At 40.6% G+C, this 17,307-nt stretch overlaps 1 protein-coding gene across 2 annotated transcripts in view; it reads left to right on the top strand.

The window, feature by feature from the left end:
* GAREM1 (GRB2 associated regulator of MAPK1 subtype 1) overlaps window positions 1–17,307 on the top strand; it is a 102,295-nt gene that overhangs the window by 9,565 nt on the left and 75,423 nt on the right. Inside the window, exon 2 of one of the 2 annotated variants that reach the window (XM_039548894.1) lies at window positions 13,194–13,334. In XM_039548894.1, coding sequence (XP_039404828.1) covers window positions 13,194–13,334 — 141 coding nt within the window. Of the gene's footprint in view, window positions 1–13,193; window positions 13,335–17,307 lie in introns of those variants that run through there. The other variant, XM_020584082.2, reaches the window with a different exon arrangement.

Here is a 17,307-nt window from a genome sequence, read left to right as displayed (position 1 = left end):
GTCTTAATCTCTGAATGTAAAGCAGAAAACTCATAGCAAGAAAATATAGAAACAGCACATGTGTGACTCAGAGAGGTGAGAGGGCTCAAAATACAAAATGTAGTTACACAGACGTGTTGCTGCAGCCCCTGCACTCAGGATGTGGCTGCAGACCAGCAGCAAAGCTGTAGCAGCACTGCAGCCAAATGTAGAGCAAGCTGGAGGAGAAGGTTTTCCTTTTGCATGTCTTATGGGTTGCAATGTCAAATATCATTTGGATTCCTGTCAATGTATAACAAAATATCTTAAGACCAAATTGCCTGTGGGCAAAGATAAATGTGCCCTCAAGGGGAGAGTGAGGCATGATGGGCTTTCTTTGTTCACTCTGTGTTCTGCATGCTGCTTACCAAAAGTAGAAGCCTTCCTTTCCACAGGAATGGGGTTTTTTGGGGGGTTTTTGTGTGTGCCTTCTTAAGGTGTTAGAAAGGTTATCAAAGAGCTGTTATTCACTTGTCCCTTATGTTTCAATAAAAGCAAAGCCATTCTTTTTATGCCTTAAAGTGTAGATTTCTCTGAAACAATGGAAATAAATTGCATGCAGGATTAAGACTGTTTTTGTTCAGAAAAGGCGTAGGGGCTGCTTTGATTGTGTTCCTCCTGTTAGCATTCCCATATTACTCAGATACTGTTCCAAGATGTAACCAGACCAAAGAGGTGCCTAATTAGAGTTGAACATCCATACTTCTGTCCATGTATGCAGTCAGCCCACGTTTGAAGAGGCATTACCCACTTATTAGTGCTACTTGAATTTTTCCAGGTTGAGCAGAAGGGATGCCTTCTGCTGGGTGGATGAAGCTGAAATGCAGAGGCAGTGGTAGCTCCAGCAAACGGGTGCCGTGTGTGCACAGTCCATTAGTGCCCGTTCGGACTGTGAGGGCATGGGGAGGTGGACCAGGCCACTGGGCAAGCAGCCAGGTGACAACCCCACTTCACAGCAGAGCCGAAATTCTGTTCATTTCCAGCTGTTTTTATTTCATCCTTAACCCAGGCTGCAAGAAAGATGAGAGACAAATTAAATTGTAATGGTGAGTTCTCTGAAAGCCAAAGAAAACCATGCTTGAGCAGCTCCTGCGTTTGGGCTACTTTATTTTTAATTGGGAGCTTATCCAAGATGCCCCAAGTTCAAGCAGGGATCACTGCTGTGCAACACAAAGTGGCATAGTGTCCCTTTAGGACTTGGGATGTATAATGAGAGGATAGAGCGTGTTTACTTGGATGCTATTTTAAAATATCATCTAATTATAAATAACTGTCAATGAGAGCTCCCCAGCTCTCATGCTGTGCCCAGGAAAAGTCTGAATGAATAGGCTGTTTCTCCATCTGCCAGGGCAGAATCTGGAATCAAATTCTAGCTCTTAAATCCATGAGGTTGGTAGGGTTAAAATTTTCTTCATTGGCATCCCAAATCTGGGGAGGTTTACCCAGCCTTCCCTGATCACACTCCCAACCACTGCCTGTGACTTGTGCAGTAGCAAAGGAGTGCAGCTGCCTCTGGCTTGATCAAATGAAGCAACCATTCTGTATCTGTGCTTGGAATAAATAGGAAGTCAGTACCAGTGGGTTAAGTGCAATGTTAAATGCTGACCTCCCACCTCTGAAGTATTAAGCTTCTCCAGCTGGGCACCTGATGCTAAAGAGATGCTTGGAAGTGTGTCCTCCAGTGGACCTCACAGTATTTATAGACACATCTGAGCAGGAGCTCTCTAGAATGAGGAATGCCTGCCTCTAATGAAAGAGAGCCTTGGTTCTCTTAATAAAGTATTGAAACGAGCTGATTTGGATGGCAGCAGGCTGCTCAGAGGTCTCATTACTGCTGTGTTTTTCCTTTGGTCAGGTAGCACTGTTGTTCTCTTTATCTGTACCTATCAGACTGCTTTTGAAAGCTGCTCTTTGCGTTCTTCCTTTCCAGGCCTGGTGCCTTGATTGCAAAGGGCAGATCAATATTTTAACTTTTTTACCCCCTCGATTTTGGCCATGAGAATTCAAAGTGGAAAATTAACTACGTATGGGATCAACATAACTCCTTTCTCTCGCTCCCTATGATAACAATGAACTAGGCTGGAACCTCTCCTGCATGCAATGAAAAGTTACTTAGCTTTCTCCTCAATGTTTCTAACCTGTGACCATTTGAAGTGCAGTTAGACTTGTCATTCCTTGCTATTATTCTTAGCACTTCAGATTTGTGGTCTTAGGTGACTTCAAAACCAGAGAGCTTTCTTCCATAAGAATCTCATTTTTTGAGGAATTGAGTGATTCTAAGATATTTTTTCCCTTCCTTTTTTTACCATGATTAATAGTTGCCACATACACAACTTGTTGCAGAGTATCAGAATAGTTTAAAGAATTGCTGATATTTTCTAGCCTGTTGTAAGTAACCATGGTGTTGGACTGTTTTGATCAATCATAGAACTAAATCTGTCATGAGGATACAGCAAATCTGCAGTTACATCTGATGATGCTCAATATTAATAAGAGTAATTATGGTAGCAACAGAAAGTTACTGTGTTTTGGAATGTGAATGTTAAGATGTTGTTGTACTGAGTGGTTTTTTTTCCCCCTGTGTGGGAGTGAAGAGCAGTCTGTGTTGAAAGATGTGTTTTGGCTTGTTTGGCTTGAATTCATGAAAAGTAAGGTTTCTCATTCTGGGATGTTAGTTCTGAAGGCTTGAAATAAACACAAACAAAGCTCAATGAAATCTGTGTTGTTACTACTCTTTCTCTTTTTTTTTCTCACTAGCTTTCTTATGAACACAAAGAAAGCAAGATGCCAAGGTTGAAACTGTGAGATTGCTGAAGTCAGCAGAGAGTTTACCATCAGTGGCAGTGGCACCAAAATTCCACTTACTGCTTATTTAAAATATTTGTTCTTCTCTTCCCTGCAGTAGGTCAAACAGGTTTTTTTTTTTGAAGACTCACTGAGATGCTCTCTCTGTATATTTGCAGCTAGGGAAAAGCTTGCCTTGGAACAAACTGGATTTTTCAGTGGATTAATCTGTCCCATAGCTTTGTAATGAGATTATGGTTTATGCTGATTTGTTGCAACAGTACTGGTATATCCAGTCATTCCAATAGCAAAATGCTAATCCTAGAGAAATAAATCTGTCTTCTTGCTGGCAGGCATAAAAAGAATAGGTGGTTGGGAGTCTCTGCTCTCTTGTTAGGTATTAGTGGATGATAGCTTAAGTTCAGCTTCAGTTGGGATTGAAGCAATTTGATTGTATCAGGCTTTTGCAGAGGGATTGGAAATTGCAGAAATAAAGCCTTATCTCCTTTCTCTTGATTGTGAAATACTTAATGGTTGCCCAGAGCAAAGTCTGATCACAGTGCTGTGGGGCTGAAGGGTTACATCAATGCACAAAGTACCCCAGGTAGTAACATAAGGCAGTCTGGGGGTGATGCTGTCTTTGCTCCTTCCTCGCTGAGCAGGTAGGGTCAGTGAAGCAAACTGGATTCCCTGTTCAGACAACTGAAAATTGTTGCAGTGTAGCCAACAGCAGTTGCATTTCATCCGAGGTGTACAAGTGGCAAGAGGCTTCACCTTGGACAAACTATTTTGTGGGCAGATGTATCTTGCCCAGCTCTTCCTGAAGCTGTAAGAAGATTCAGTGTTCCTCCCTCCACCATCCAAGGTGGAAACAAGTGTAATTGCTGGTAGCAGTCCTTGCTGCAGATGACCAGCTTTTGGACAGCACTCTGGGCTGGATGGAGTTGGACAAATCTCATGGACATTTCCTGCATTGTCTCAGCAGCGAATTAACGAAGAGATGGTGTGAAACTGTTGGTGAGTTTGTGAGGCACAACCTGAGCTGGCTTTGATGTCTAGCTCTCAAATAAAAATATTTTTAAAAATATATAAAAAGCACTTTTTAAAACTCTTTTGTAATTAAAAAGCAACTCTGAAGACCAGTAGGTTGAATCTTAATCTAAGAGACAGCACACAAGAATTTGAACTAATTTTGCCTGATCTTCGTGCTTTACTTACAACTTTCCCCCATTTCTTGTTTTTGGCAAAAGAAGGAATAATATAAGTAATCTTAAAATCAAAATAAGTATGAATCCTTATGCTGTCAAACGAAACTTTTCACCCACTGGGAGATGTGAAATCTGTGCCACTGATGGAAGGTCAAGTCAGTATGACTTTGGATTTTTTTTTTTTTTTTTTGAGAGAGAGGAGTGTTAAATTGCAGTTTGAATCATGACAGAAATGCTGGTTGATTCAGATAATAGGAAGCAGCACAAATAATGTGCTGCAGGAATGGAAGTGTTAAACGGAAGCACCTATTGAAAACTACTTGGGAATTTGAAAAGGAAGAAGGGAAACTGAAAAGTGAGGCTGATTATCAATAGTCCTGGATATAACTGGAATTTTTTTCTAGATCCTTGTGTTGCAAGCTCAAAAGATTGTGTAGCTGGGTACAGAGCCTTCTGCTTTCATCTTTTCCACTATGCTCAGACACAGAAAGTCAGCTGAGACCACTGTCAGGCTTTCCTAATGAATCTGCCCACTTTAAATTAAAAATTTAGTACACTACATTATATAGCCCTGAGATGTTTAAATTTTAACGTGCCTTGGGTTTGTTTTGGTTGGGTTGTTTGGCTGGTTTTTTTTTTTCTTACTCCTAGAAACTACAATATTTGCTCCTAGAAATTACAATATTTACCCTTTTAACTTACTGGCAGTCTGTATTTAGACCTTGCATGATACACTCCCACACAGGTTGTTATGCTTTCTTTTAAACAAGGAAGTTTCTCTGATCAGCTTGATTTTAATTTTTTAATCAACCTTTTTTTGTGTCTGTATGGAATAACAAAGTGAGACTGATAACATGAAGCAGCTTTCAGAGAAGGTTTTTCTTCAGTAGTAGTGTTTTCTGCAATTGCATGCTCTTTCTACTTCTCTCCCATTAGGCATTTTATGCAAGAGTAACTCTTCTGAGCATCTGTTCAGTCATAGTGATAAAAAAAAATTCGATTTTTGTCAGTCTAACGTTGCTACAAGTAGGCTTCATCACGTAGCAAAATATTTCTGGGACTTTCTTCCTCTTCCTATAAGGAACATTACAGTGATGTGATTTTTTTTTCCTACAAATTTGCTTTGCTACTTCAGTCTGGAAAATTCAGATGTTGTTCTGTACCTAATGAACTTTTTCCGCTGACCTACATCACAGACCAGTGCTTTTGCAGAAGAAATAGGACTGGCAGGCTGAGCAGCTCAATGGAGATTTGACTCAGTAACGAAGGACGATGCCAAAGCTTAAGCAAGCAAACCACCCTAATTTAATATTTATTAGTCTTTGGCATTCATTGAGGTGCATCTCCATAGATAAAATACACAGCAGGTAGTCTGCAGTATGATGCAGTGTGCAGAAAACAAAAGGTTTGACTTTCTCCCTCCACCCTCCCTCAAGAGTTCAGATGGAGTTCTCATGAGGAGAGGTTGCACAGCCTGCTGAATAATAACAAAATAATTTGTCCTAATTTAAATATTCAGACTTAGCAAGAACTTTTTGTTTCTTCACCCAAAACATAAATCCCAAACTCATCATTATAAGAGAAGGAAGCTCTAAGTATTAGTGAAATGATCTGTAGGAAAAGAGGCAGCTGTAGTGCCAGTGAAATGCTGTGGCAGTAATACAGCTGAGTGCTGGAGGTGGTGAAGGATCATGTGTTGACAGCAGTGTGCAAGTCAGATGGAAGCTGTCCTGTGCACTGTTGTAAGGAACTTAGAGTTCTCTTTCCATAGCCTATTGCCCTTGCTAACAATCTGAGGGGTTTTTGTGTATGTTTTTCAGAGAACTTGTACTCTTAATACCATGAAAACAACATACTCAGTGCTGCTTGAGCACTGGTGGTGCTTCTGTGTATCCCTGAATCAAATGAGTCCAAATTCAAATTAACAGTAAATGCTCTTTGTGATGCAGCCTGGTGTACATCTTTTTGTTTTAGCTTACTTGGTTTGTGTGGGACAAGAAGTTGCCATCTTCTGGATTTTGTGGATGTTATGCCTTGGTTTTTGTTGTGTTGTATTTTAAGAGATCAGAAGCCCAAACAAACAACTGGCTAAAAAAGAACCAAAGTGCTGAGACCTCTTTGAAGTTTATGTTAAGGATTAGCCCACCACTAAGAGGAAACACAGACTCTCAGATAAGAATGGCTCTTGAGTTATGATTGGTCTTTTCTTTCTTTCTTTAATTTTTTTAAAAACAAAAGAATGTTGTGGTACCCAGCCTTGTTTTAACACCTGGTAGTACTGCAAAGGCTTGCAGGTACCTGTGGAGCTCCCAGACCCTCACTGCCAAGGAGACTGAAGTGTGTGAGATGCCTGCAGTTCCCAGGTGCTCACTGTGTGCTGCCAGGTGTTTCTGACCTGTGTGTGGTCTCCTCAGGTGTGCTGTCTCATCAGTGCTCGGCCCTGGGCTTCCCATTTTTAGATGGGGTCCCCCCTAGCTTTTGTGCTGAGGAGAGGCCTTGGCTTCATCTTTTACCTTCTATGGATCTCCCAATAAGATGAAAAGAAATCTAATTAATTGTAAGTGTTACCTTGTGTGGGAGCTATGTGACTAGCTATGTCTGTAGAAACACAAGTTTGCCTTTCCAAAAACAAGACAGCTTTTATTATTTTACTAGTGCCTGGTTTTGTAGGTCCCTTCTTTTGCCATGAAAAAGCAGCGCTGGCATTTATATTTGTGCTAGCAGTGTGACCTCCCTCTGACCCAAAACGTCTCTTTGCACAGAGCCATGCAAGTCTGTAATACTGTCTTTTTTTTTTTTAAACGATAGATTATAACTTCATTTCATACTGTGTGGAGCTGTCCTTTTGTTTTTGTGGTGTAGTAGGGTAATGTTAAGGTTTATCTTAATGCATGGCTTGTTTGGTCCTCAGCTAGGGAACATTCAGGGAAGCTACATGCCCAGTGGAGCAGATAGTGTGTAAGTAGGGCTCCTCAGTGCAATGGGAGCATGATGAATAAGTAAGAACCTCACTTCTTTCTGTTTACTGGCTTCTAATAGTTTTGCTTTCTCTTACCTTTCAGTTGTTGCCAGATAAACCTCCTTCCCTTGTAACACTAGCCACATGCTGACAGTTCTGCCTAATTATTTCACAGCATAGCTGCTTACCTGTCCAGCCAGCCACTTCTTTTTCCAGTTGCACAAATTAACACTTCATTCCTGGCAAATATTAGTGCAAACTCGAGGGAGAATAAGGTTGATGTTACTCTTTTGTGTGGTTTGGTAGGCACCTGGCTGAGTACCCGGTCGTGATTTTTAATATTGCTGAGATTTTTCTATGTAATGATATGTAATATGATTATGGAACATTAGATGGAAAAATTAAACTCACCACCTACTTAACTGACCAAGACAGTCCGGGTGATGCACTTAATTGTACAGCATCTGTTACCTTGCATGCAGATGGTGTTCAGGCTTAATGAAAACACATGGCCCTAAGTCTTGCTGAGTTTTCCCTGGGGTTCCACAGGCATCTTTTTCATCAGTTATTTCACAAAACCCATCTCAAGTTTCTTGTGAGCTCCTGGTTCTTTTCCGTAAGCCTTTTCATTCCAGAAAGAGCAAATTCAGCCTGCTTGAACTGATGTGCAAGGAACAGCATTAAGCTCACTTTGCAGTCCTCCGTGGTGAATGAGATGAGTGGAATGTGTCCGTAACCGTCTTCCTGGCAGGAGGAAATGGTATCTAGCTCATCTGGTATGTGTAAATGGAATCTGTTATGTTACTGGAACCTTGTATGTGATGACTTCTCTTTCTCTGAATTACCTTGCTACCTACTATTTTAATGTCTCCAGACGCAAAGCTTATGCTTTAAGGCAGTGATGCAAACTCTTAGCCACAATGACAAAGTGTGTGGCGTTATAAAGCGTTTGTATTCCTGTACATCACTGCCTATTTTTAGCATTGTAGTTTCTGTGAGTGAGTGAGTCATATTGGTCTGAACATTTTGCAGTGACTTGAATGTTAGTTTTTCAATATTAGGAGGAGAACCTTAAAAGTTTTGTTGTTGGTTCTTTTCATTTGTTCCATGAGTTTTCTTTAGTGGCTGGTGTTGAAAAGTCATTGTTATCTTTGGCAAGTGGAGTAAGTGGGACCTGTGTGAATTTTCTTTTGTGGACTGTAATGGGACATTAGGAAAAGGCTCTTTACTGAGAGGGTGATCGGTCACTGGAACAGACTTTCCACGGCAGTGGTCAGGGCACCAAACCTGTCAGAGTTCAGGGAGGATCTTGATGAGACTTAGGCATATGGTTTAGTTTTAGGTAGTCCTGTGAGAAATGAGCAGTTGGACTTGATGATCCTTATGGGTCCCTTCCAGCTTGAGATATTCTGTGATCCAGGAGGAAGCAAAGAGAAGACAGGAGTGCTAAGTCTCCTTCAAAACTGGAGTGGTCTTCAGTTCTACTCCCGAGACTTTGGGGAATTTACAGACATTTTGGAATTGTGAAATGCTAAACTAAATAAAAACGTGTGTGTCTTTAGAAAGTAAGCACTGGCAACAGCTTGCAGAGAGGTCTCTTTTCAAAAGAAATGAGCTTCTTTCTGTGCTGCAGCATAGACATATATAAACTCAGTCCCTGCATGTAGCTGACCTCTGTTTTCTCACCTGGTTCTTAAAAACTGCAGGTGAAAACAGAATTTCGTGTCTGAATTTGTGGATGGGGGTATCATGTCCCTCCTCCATCAGTCTTGCTACAGTTGTTAGCTGTTAATTTGAAATTGGAGTGTTTACAATGACAGAATCAAGATTTGCCAAATGTGGATGGTCCGGTTTTGTAACTGGAAAGAATTATTAAAGTAGTATTGGCATTTAATGTAGGTAGTATTTAATAAGCATGGGACTCTAAATGAAGCAATTAACTTTTTTTTTTTTATGACTGTATCAACATGTGAATGATTTTACTTTCCTGGTCAGCATTTCCCCTGCAACTACCCTTCAACAAGGATGTTGTTGACAATATTAGAGGGTTTTAGGAATTGTACAGAAATGGGTCATGCAATTAAAAAATGATAGTGAATCTGATTTGCAGTGAACACCTATTGCAGTGAACACCTATTGCAATGCTACTTCAGTGGTGCTGAGCGAAGTACCCAGATACTGATTGTGGTCAGAGTGCTTGTGGGAGATCAGCTTGTGTTGGAACATACTGGTTGCATTTTCAGTTCCGAGGTGTGATGCTTTTCATCTCGGGCAAGGATGGGTGTTGACACTTTATTTAGGGTTTAGGAGCTGCTAGTGAATCATGGGTGTCTTAGTCTTGGGCATTATTATGAATAAACTTGACTCATATTTTGGAAGGAGGTAGGCAACTTGGGGAAGGGTGGGGAATTGAATGTGGTAGTTCATTGCTTCTCTTGACTTTTATTTGGGGGGGTTAAAAGACCAGCACAAGTATTTGCCTGTAGATTCTTTGTAGTGGTTTAATTATACTGCAGGCATGTGGGGCAGGGAGGAGAGGGTGAAAAGATAGAGCAGCTAATCCACACTGGATCATAAGAGACAAAACTGTTACTAAAGATGAGTGGCCTGTGTTCTCTGTTTTCTCATGGCGTCTTATTTTTATGTGAGCAGCAGCGTAGGAGTGTGTTGAATAGGTGAGAACCGAGTTGCGTAGCTGGTGAATGTGAGGGCTGCCGAGTTCTCTCCCACACGGCTAAAATGTGATTAATGGAAGGCTTGCATAACTTACGTTACTTCAGTGGGGGGGTGGGATCAGATTGAATGTGTGTGGCTGTTTTGCAAGGTATGGTTGGCTGAGAAAAGTGTGAAGGCCTGGCTAAGTCTGGCCTGGGTTGGGCTGGGACAGGAGTTGTGTAGCAAGGGTCAGTCAGAGGTGCCTCCAGCCTCGAAGGTCCTCCCCTCCAAGAAGAAGCCACTTTAAAATCACTGAGCAAGTCTTATGGGGGAGACAGAGTAGAAGAAAAGGGAAGACAGAAGTGAGTTGCTTTGTTGTCCTCAGTCGCATTTTCCTCACATAGCATGGAGGCCATGATTAGCCAGGTGTTTCTGAGAGTCCAATAATCCCTTGGTGACAAGGAGCCTCTTCCTGTTAAGCAAACCCCAGGAATCTGTCTCACCTATGGTTAGGAAAGATCAGGGCTTGGTAAGAACAGGCCCTTTGTTAAGGAGCCACAGGGAATGTCACCTCCCTGTCACACCTGCTTCACCTTGTCTCCTCCAGTCTCCTGTGGCAAAGCACAAAATTCGTTTCCGATGTAATCAGTTGCAGCAAATAATTTGTGTAATGAGAATTGTGGTTTCCAAGGTTCTGTTTAAAGAAATACAGCTCCTTCCCGCTCCAGACTCAATTACATAGTCACTCTTGGACCTGCCTTACTAATCTCTTTTTACACTCACCTGTCCCACCCAGTTTTAGTGGAGCAACCACTTAAACAGATCGCAGCATGTGAGCCATGGCTAGAAACACCTTTTCATAATGGGTGTCTTTATTTTCCTGAGAATATCTTCCTCAGATTCTTCGAGGGTGACCCATACTGTAATTATTTCCCTGCAATCCTGGATGTAGAGTACAGCCTCCCTTGAAGTTTTCTGGGTATTCCGAAATTATACCTACAGATTGTAAGGCAGAAAAAAAGCATACTGGAAATGCTTTGTAATTTATTCCAAATTTGTTCACCACTGTCAGTGAAACTAGTAAAATACTAGGTCTTCCCTTAAGTATCCTTGGTTTGATTTTGTTGTGGGACAGAATAATTACTTGTTGCCACAGATTATAGGAAGCATGAGTGTAACTCTCAAAACTGAAACATGAGTTTCAAAGAACACCACTTATTATTATTCTTATTGTTGTTGTTATTATTATTATTACTGTTATTATTGTTATTATTATTGTGCTCTCCCTCAAAATTGTAAAGCTCTGCAGCAAGCTGAAGGTAATTTTTATACATAGTAGAAGTTGCTCTGTGAGCAGAAAACAGGAGATGCCCGAGAGCTGATAATTTGCTAAAAATTAGCAGATGCATAATTCTTTCAGCAAATATATCTGAATTTCTTTCAAGATATGGATGGGACCAAAGAGTTCTCATGAAGCACCATGCATGGCAATTTTGTCACTCTTCCCGAGGCTTTACAAGATCACTTATCCCAGTGTGCTGTGGGTGGAGGGGTGGTGCTTCCCAGGGATCAGGAACTGGTGTTAAGCAGCTGTCTAGGCCGCCAAGGGATGTGGTCCAAGGAGCACCTGGAAACCAGTTCATGGAAACAGCTTGTTTACCTGGAAGTTACTGTCTGTGCTCTGGAAAAGAAGGAAACCTAGAAGCGTACCTTCATAGGAGCAAGAATAACTGGTACTAAGCATCTTTGTATATACCTTTTGACTTCTTAATTTTTACATTTTTTGTTTCTCCTCTACATTCCCATCATAGCAGTTGACCCATGGTTATAAGTTAAAGACCCAAATGTGCAAAACAGGAATGTTTTTAAGGTTTAACAGGCTATGGAACAGCATTCCCATGGAAGTCCATCTATTGGACTCTGCAGGTTGGGGCAGGTCTCTCCCTTGTTTAGCCAAATACAAGTTTCTGGAGGAAACAAGCAGAATCCTGTGGCCAAAGGGTGTAGGAGCAGATGGTCGTAATGGTCTCTTCTGATTTAAAATCTAACAGTTCTCACACACACCAGTTGTTGTGTTTTAAATCGTGTAGGAGGGTGCTTTCTGATAGAATGGGAGCATGAAATCAGGCAGGAATTGGGTGTGTAGAAGCTGCTGCCTATGATGGAAGAGTGCCTGTTGTGGGCAAAAAAAAAAGCTTACTGGGAAATAGCTGTCCTCTGCAGAGATTGAACAGAGGAAATGTCTGCTGCCCCGGGCTGAGGAAATTCTCATTCTTCCACTGACTTTCAGGAATATCAGGACAGTGAGGAGAAAGTTCAGTTTGTTGGCATAGCTGAAGGGGGTGGGTTTTGTCCAAACTTGATTCCAGGGCTAAACTACTTGTGTTATTTTTGGCTGTAGCTGCAGAGGGCTGGTGGGAGAGAAGGAAAATGAAATTTGAAGTTTCGTTATTCTTGGCCCATGTTTAGTGCCTACTGAGTATTCCTGAACATCCAAGTGACTGCTTTAAAGACACCTTGAGAAAGGCTGCTTTTTGGTGTGCTTAATGCAGAAGGGTACTGAGCAGGACTGCAGGTGTGTGAGAGCAGTTCTGTGATGATATGCAGAACAGTTCCCTGCTCTGTGAAATTTTGTTCATATATCATGCTCGAGATGTGTAGCTGGCACATTGAGTGATCCGTCTTATGTGGCTCTTGCAATTGCTGGAAAACCAAGCAAAGCACTCTAGACCTGATCAGGCACTGCAAACCATAGAGGAGAGGAGGATGCTCTGCAGAAATGCAGAGGAGTTACTAGGGACAGGGGAAGAAAAGAGGGCTGGGTCTTGATCTCTGACTGTGTTTGGGATGGATTTGACAGATACCAGAGTACAGGAGAGTGCCTTAGAAAGGTGAGCTACACATTGTCTGGTAAGGCTTCTGGTTGAGTTTCACTCTGAGAGGGGACTTTGGTGTGTGTGAATTTTTATCTTTTTCATATATATATATATATATATATATTCATTTCTCCTCCTTAAGTGATAGGATTAAGTTTATAGACATCTGAATGGCTGATTAAGCAAGGGCTTGCAAAGGGATAGAATGATAAAGATGAAATCTCTGTATCTGAAAGTGTGACATCCAGTTACTACTGTATGGTAGTGTGATGCTGATCTTCTAAAATATGAAAATGTGTTGGGGTTTTTTTTTTCCTTTATTTAAAGGACCTCTCAAGTATTTATATCGAGTGAGATAGGCAGACAGAAATAGAAATATGAAAAGTCTGTTTATGCAGAAAGCTGAAAAAGGAGCCCCAGAGCCACTACTCAGTAATCTGGATTGCATCTCTGTGATATTGTATGCATGGCATAATTTGCTTCATGTTTGTTTTCTGGAAGGTAAGATGCTTAAGCTGCAAAAGTGAATACTGTGTAGAGTTGAAATTTACTTAATTGAATTTTTAATTATCAAAACATCTGGAAAAAAATAAACACCAATATGAATAAAATGCATGTTAAGTTTTCCTAATTCTTCATGTAGTAAGTGTGGCTTGTTTTAGTTTTTAAAAAAACCCTACATCTGTTTTGCAGGAGAAACTGTAGAAGGTCTTCGGGAGAGCGATTATCTTCTGATACATTCGTGTCGGCAGTGGACAACAATCACAGCTCACAGTCTGGAGGAGGGTCACTACGTCATAGGGCCAAAGATAGAAATCCCTGTCCATTATGCAGGTAAAGCTATTGTTCACCTGAAATACAATGCAAAAATAATGAACTGCCTACCACTTACACTGATCACTATATTTGAGAGAGTGAAGCTAAGCCTCTCATGCTGTGTCTGTGAGTTAATGTTTTAGAAATGTTACAGAGCAAGAGATACTGACTTGCTCCCAGGGCTGCTAAATAGATGTATTTCATTGAGCAGCACATTGACAGAACACGTAGCTGTGTAGAGGAATTGGTTTCAATTTGAGCATAATGAGTTGCCAGCACTTCTCATGTGTGAATTTGGAGACACAAGTGTGAAAGTTTGAAATTGCCTTGAAATGTTTGGTCAAAGATGGAATAGGTTTTACACTCAAGCTGGAGCGGATTTTCTGATATTTCCATGTTAAACACCATAATAATACTGCAATTTTAAACTAATGCTCCTCAGGAGTACCTTGTCTTTGTCTGCCTTTTCAGGTGATAGAGTAATACTGTTGTTCCAAGTAGCTGTGATCCAACTAATCCATATTTATTTTACGATTTCAAATTATTTTTATTTTCCTAGGAAATTATTTTTAATACTGTCTCCTGCTGTTTAGTGTTCTTATTCACAAGCTGAACAGAACAATAAAATGTGAGTGGGAAGTGCTTATCTTACAGCAGTAGATAGAAAACTTTTAAAAGCTGGAAAGTGTGAACTGAAAGAGACATGGCTACGAAATAAAGATGTGGGCTTAGTGGTTTAGTCTTCTGTATAACCAGTTATCAATTGAATAATGTACTTGGCTCTGCTACAGTCTCCTTTAAAACACTGTGCACTGAGGGTGTGCTGAGTTGGACAAGACCTGGCTGAATTGTTTCAGTGATGCAGTGATGCACCCTATTTCAGTGATGAAAATTACACCACTTGCCGCCTTATGCCCTGTTTCTCCTTGGAGTTCACTGCTGGAAGGTTAATTTTTCTAAGATATGTTTAAAAGCTTTGGTCTGATGGCATATAGTGTCATAATATATGCAGCTTTAAAACTCCCTGAAGTTAACCTTCTTAGCATAAACAGTTTTTAGTGCTTATGCTTAGTAACAATTTTTTTACACCTCCTGGCTGCATAAGTTCCAGTGGTGTGGACAGATAAACACTTCCTTCAAACTGAATGCCATGTTTTAGAATTCTTACACTGATTCCTGGAAGAAGGAGAACAGAAAATAAAATGGTTATTGGCATGAAAGAAGATCTTAAGGGGTTTACTGGAGGCTTGGTTCTTAATTTTTAAAGTTAAAGATATGCTAAGCAGAGTTTCCTGATTCCTCATGCTTCCATTCATCCATATCTTAAATTTACACAGACACCAGCAAAATTAAAATCTATCCCCTGAGATATAAAAGTGTCAATGTGCTTTTCTTCCTGGCCTGTGTTAATGCAGGAAAAGAGGGTGTGTTTAGTTAGCAAAATACATTTTGCTGTCAAAGAAAGTTGCCTGCCACAAAACCCTCATTAATGAGATGAAAATATCTTAAAGTTCAGAAACTTCCACCTAGTGACGGCACTTACTGAATGCACCATGAGCTCCAGTGTTGCCTAAGGAACGTCACAAACGTGGTCTGGGCTAACTTGCAGAGCCAGAGCATGTCTGATGGGTTTGCCTACATGAAAGGAGAGCTCAATCTATGCATGTGAAGGATTAGTTAGCAAAGCACTGCAGTTTGGCACTTGGGTGCTAACATGAATGCAATTAGAAGTGTCTTCCATGCCCTAACGATTAACTTGTGCTGCTGTGGAGTAGCATACAGAAATCCATGAGCTAACACTGAGTGCTTTCAGTGCTGCCCTGTGCAGTGCCTCACATTCACTGCTCCTGGGATCCAGAACCCCCTCTGGAGAGGCCAGGTTGCCTAAGCCAGCTTGCTGGGCTGGGTGCTGACCTGGATTATAGGACTGACTTTTTGCATGGTTAAACTTTAAACTTCTGTCCGCTAAGATGTACTGGCTACCAGAATAACCCTTAGAGATGGAACATAAGAGTTCATTGAAATTACTTTCTAGGTTTGTTTTGGCTTTAATAGAATACCTTTTTTTTTTTAATCCCCAGAAGAATTTCAATGTCACAAATTGCAATATTATTTTGGTTGTAACAGTTGAGCAGGAAGAGACACTGAAACTGATTTTGTTTTCCTGAGATTATGGCTTAAGTACCACAAAGTCATCACTTGTATATATAAATATGAGCATAAAATAAATCTTATTTTGCTACTCGCTAAATCAGATTTTGATACACTTATTAAACAATACAACAAATACAAAACAATACAATAAAGCTTTACTAAAGAGGGGAAATGCTGTATTTTGCATTTAAGTGAAATTATATTAACAGAACCTGAGTTGTGCAGTCTTGCTGATGGTCCTTTCCCTACTATGAAATTGCTACCCTGGTTGTTTCTTTTGGTGATGGCAGACATGGTTAATTTTTGCTATTAAAGATCATATGTGACAGCTGTTAGTGTAACCATTCTCTCTTGAATATTCTCTCTTTAAAGTTAATGTGCATCAAGTTAAATTTTCATGTAATTAAAACCAAGTAACTAATGTGTTTCTGGCTCTTAAAACAATAGAAATCTTCATGTGCATATAGAATGGAGAGCATATCAAAATTAATGTCCTGATAGTGTCCTGTGAAAGAACAGTTTTCACAAGAATCCAAGGTAAACCATCACAGCAGATGGACATTCTTTTGGTGTCCTTTGCTTTCCTCAGATACACAATTCACATTTGATATTTACAGGAAGGTCTTATCAGCTCTCTGTCTGAACTAGTTTTGTTTCGTTCCTGGTACTCTGATATCCTTAATACCTGGATTTCTCCTCTAAAAGCAAATGTGTATTACTGATACCCTCCAGCTGATGTTAAATATTACTGTTACATTTTGCTTAGGCAGCACGGTAACCTTTACCTTGATAAATGTCTCCCCTGGTAGCCTCTGGAAAACGCTGGTTTATGATCTGAATTTGGAAGATACACAGGGAATGTTGGTACCTTGCAGAATTACACTTTGCCGTGCTGCTGCTTGCCAAGGAGGATACTTTCATTCTTCTGCAGAGGTTCTGCATAGGAAGATGTGTCCCAGGGATATGCTGGTGACCACATCTCAGATGTATTCTGTGATAACTGAAAGACACTCTCTCAGAGTTTTAATACTGCAACCTTCAGCCGTTGTCTGACTCTTCTTGCATTACCTTCTAGGACTCTACAGCTCAAAACTATCTAAAGCTTTTTGAGGATGCATCAGCTCAAGCCGCAGAGGTGTTCTGCTCTGACTGTAAATGGTTCTGTCTGTTGCAAATGCCTGTGCTACGTGGCCACAGTTGTTTATGTGTGCAGATTATTGATGTGAAAGTGGTTGATCAAGTTGGATGTGGTTGCTTAAAACCTGCTGTACAGGAAAAGTGGCACAGAAGGCTGTGGAGTGTGTGCATACCCCCACCTACACAGTGCATTCTTTTCTTTCAAAGGCCATGCTAGTGTTGGTGAGTGCATGCAATGAAAGAAAAAAGTACTTTGGGATGGGTTGGCAGCATTTAGGTAATTTTGCCCCAAATATGCACTCCCACGTTTAATCAAATCATTACAGGACTTTTAATGTTGGGGGTTTTTAGGGCCTTATCACTGTTGTTGGAACTGATGGTTCATTTTCTTAACTGTCTGTTTGGTTTTTTCCATTCTGAGAGGAAAACTGTTACTCTGAGATTACATTAAAAAAACCCCAAACATACGAATGTAAAAATCCTTTTCTTTTTTTGTAATTGTCTACTCAGTTTTGCCCAGAGTTAGGAAGGAATCCCTCTTTTGTCTCTGCTGCCACCTGTGTGCACATAGGAGGCAACTAATAACAAAAATACTTCTATAAAGATATTAGAAAGTAACACCCTATTCCAGGGTGTGCCACACCGTAACACATCCGGGCTGTTGAAAATATTCCTGTGAACTCACGCCTCCCTTCCACAG

This window comes from Corvus cornix, chromosome 2 (assembly GCF_000738735.6).
Source record: "Corvus cornix cornix isolate S_Up_H32 chromosome 2, ASM73873v5, whole genome shotgun sequence".
NCBI lineage: Eukaryota > Metazoa > Chordata > Aves > Passeriformes > Corvidae > Corvus > Corvus cornix.
Note: the sequence above shows the minus strand (reverse complement) of the source record. Positions and strands in the feature narration are given on the sequence as shown.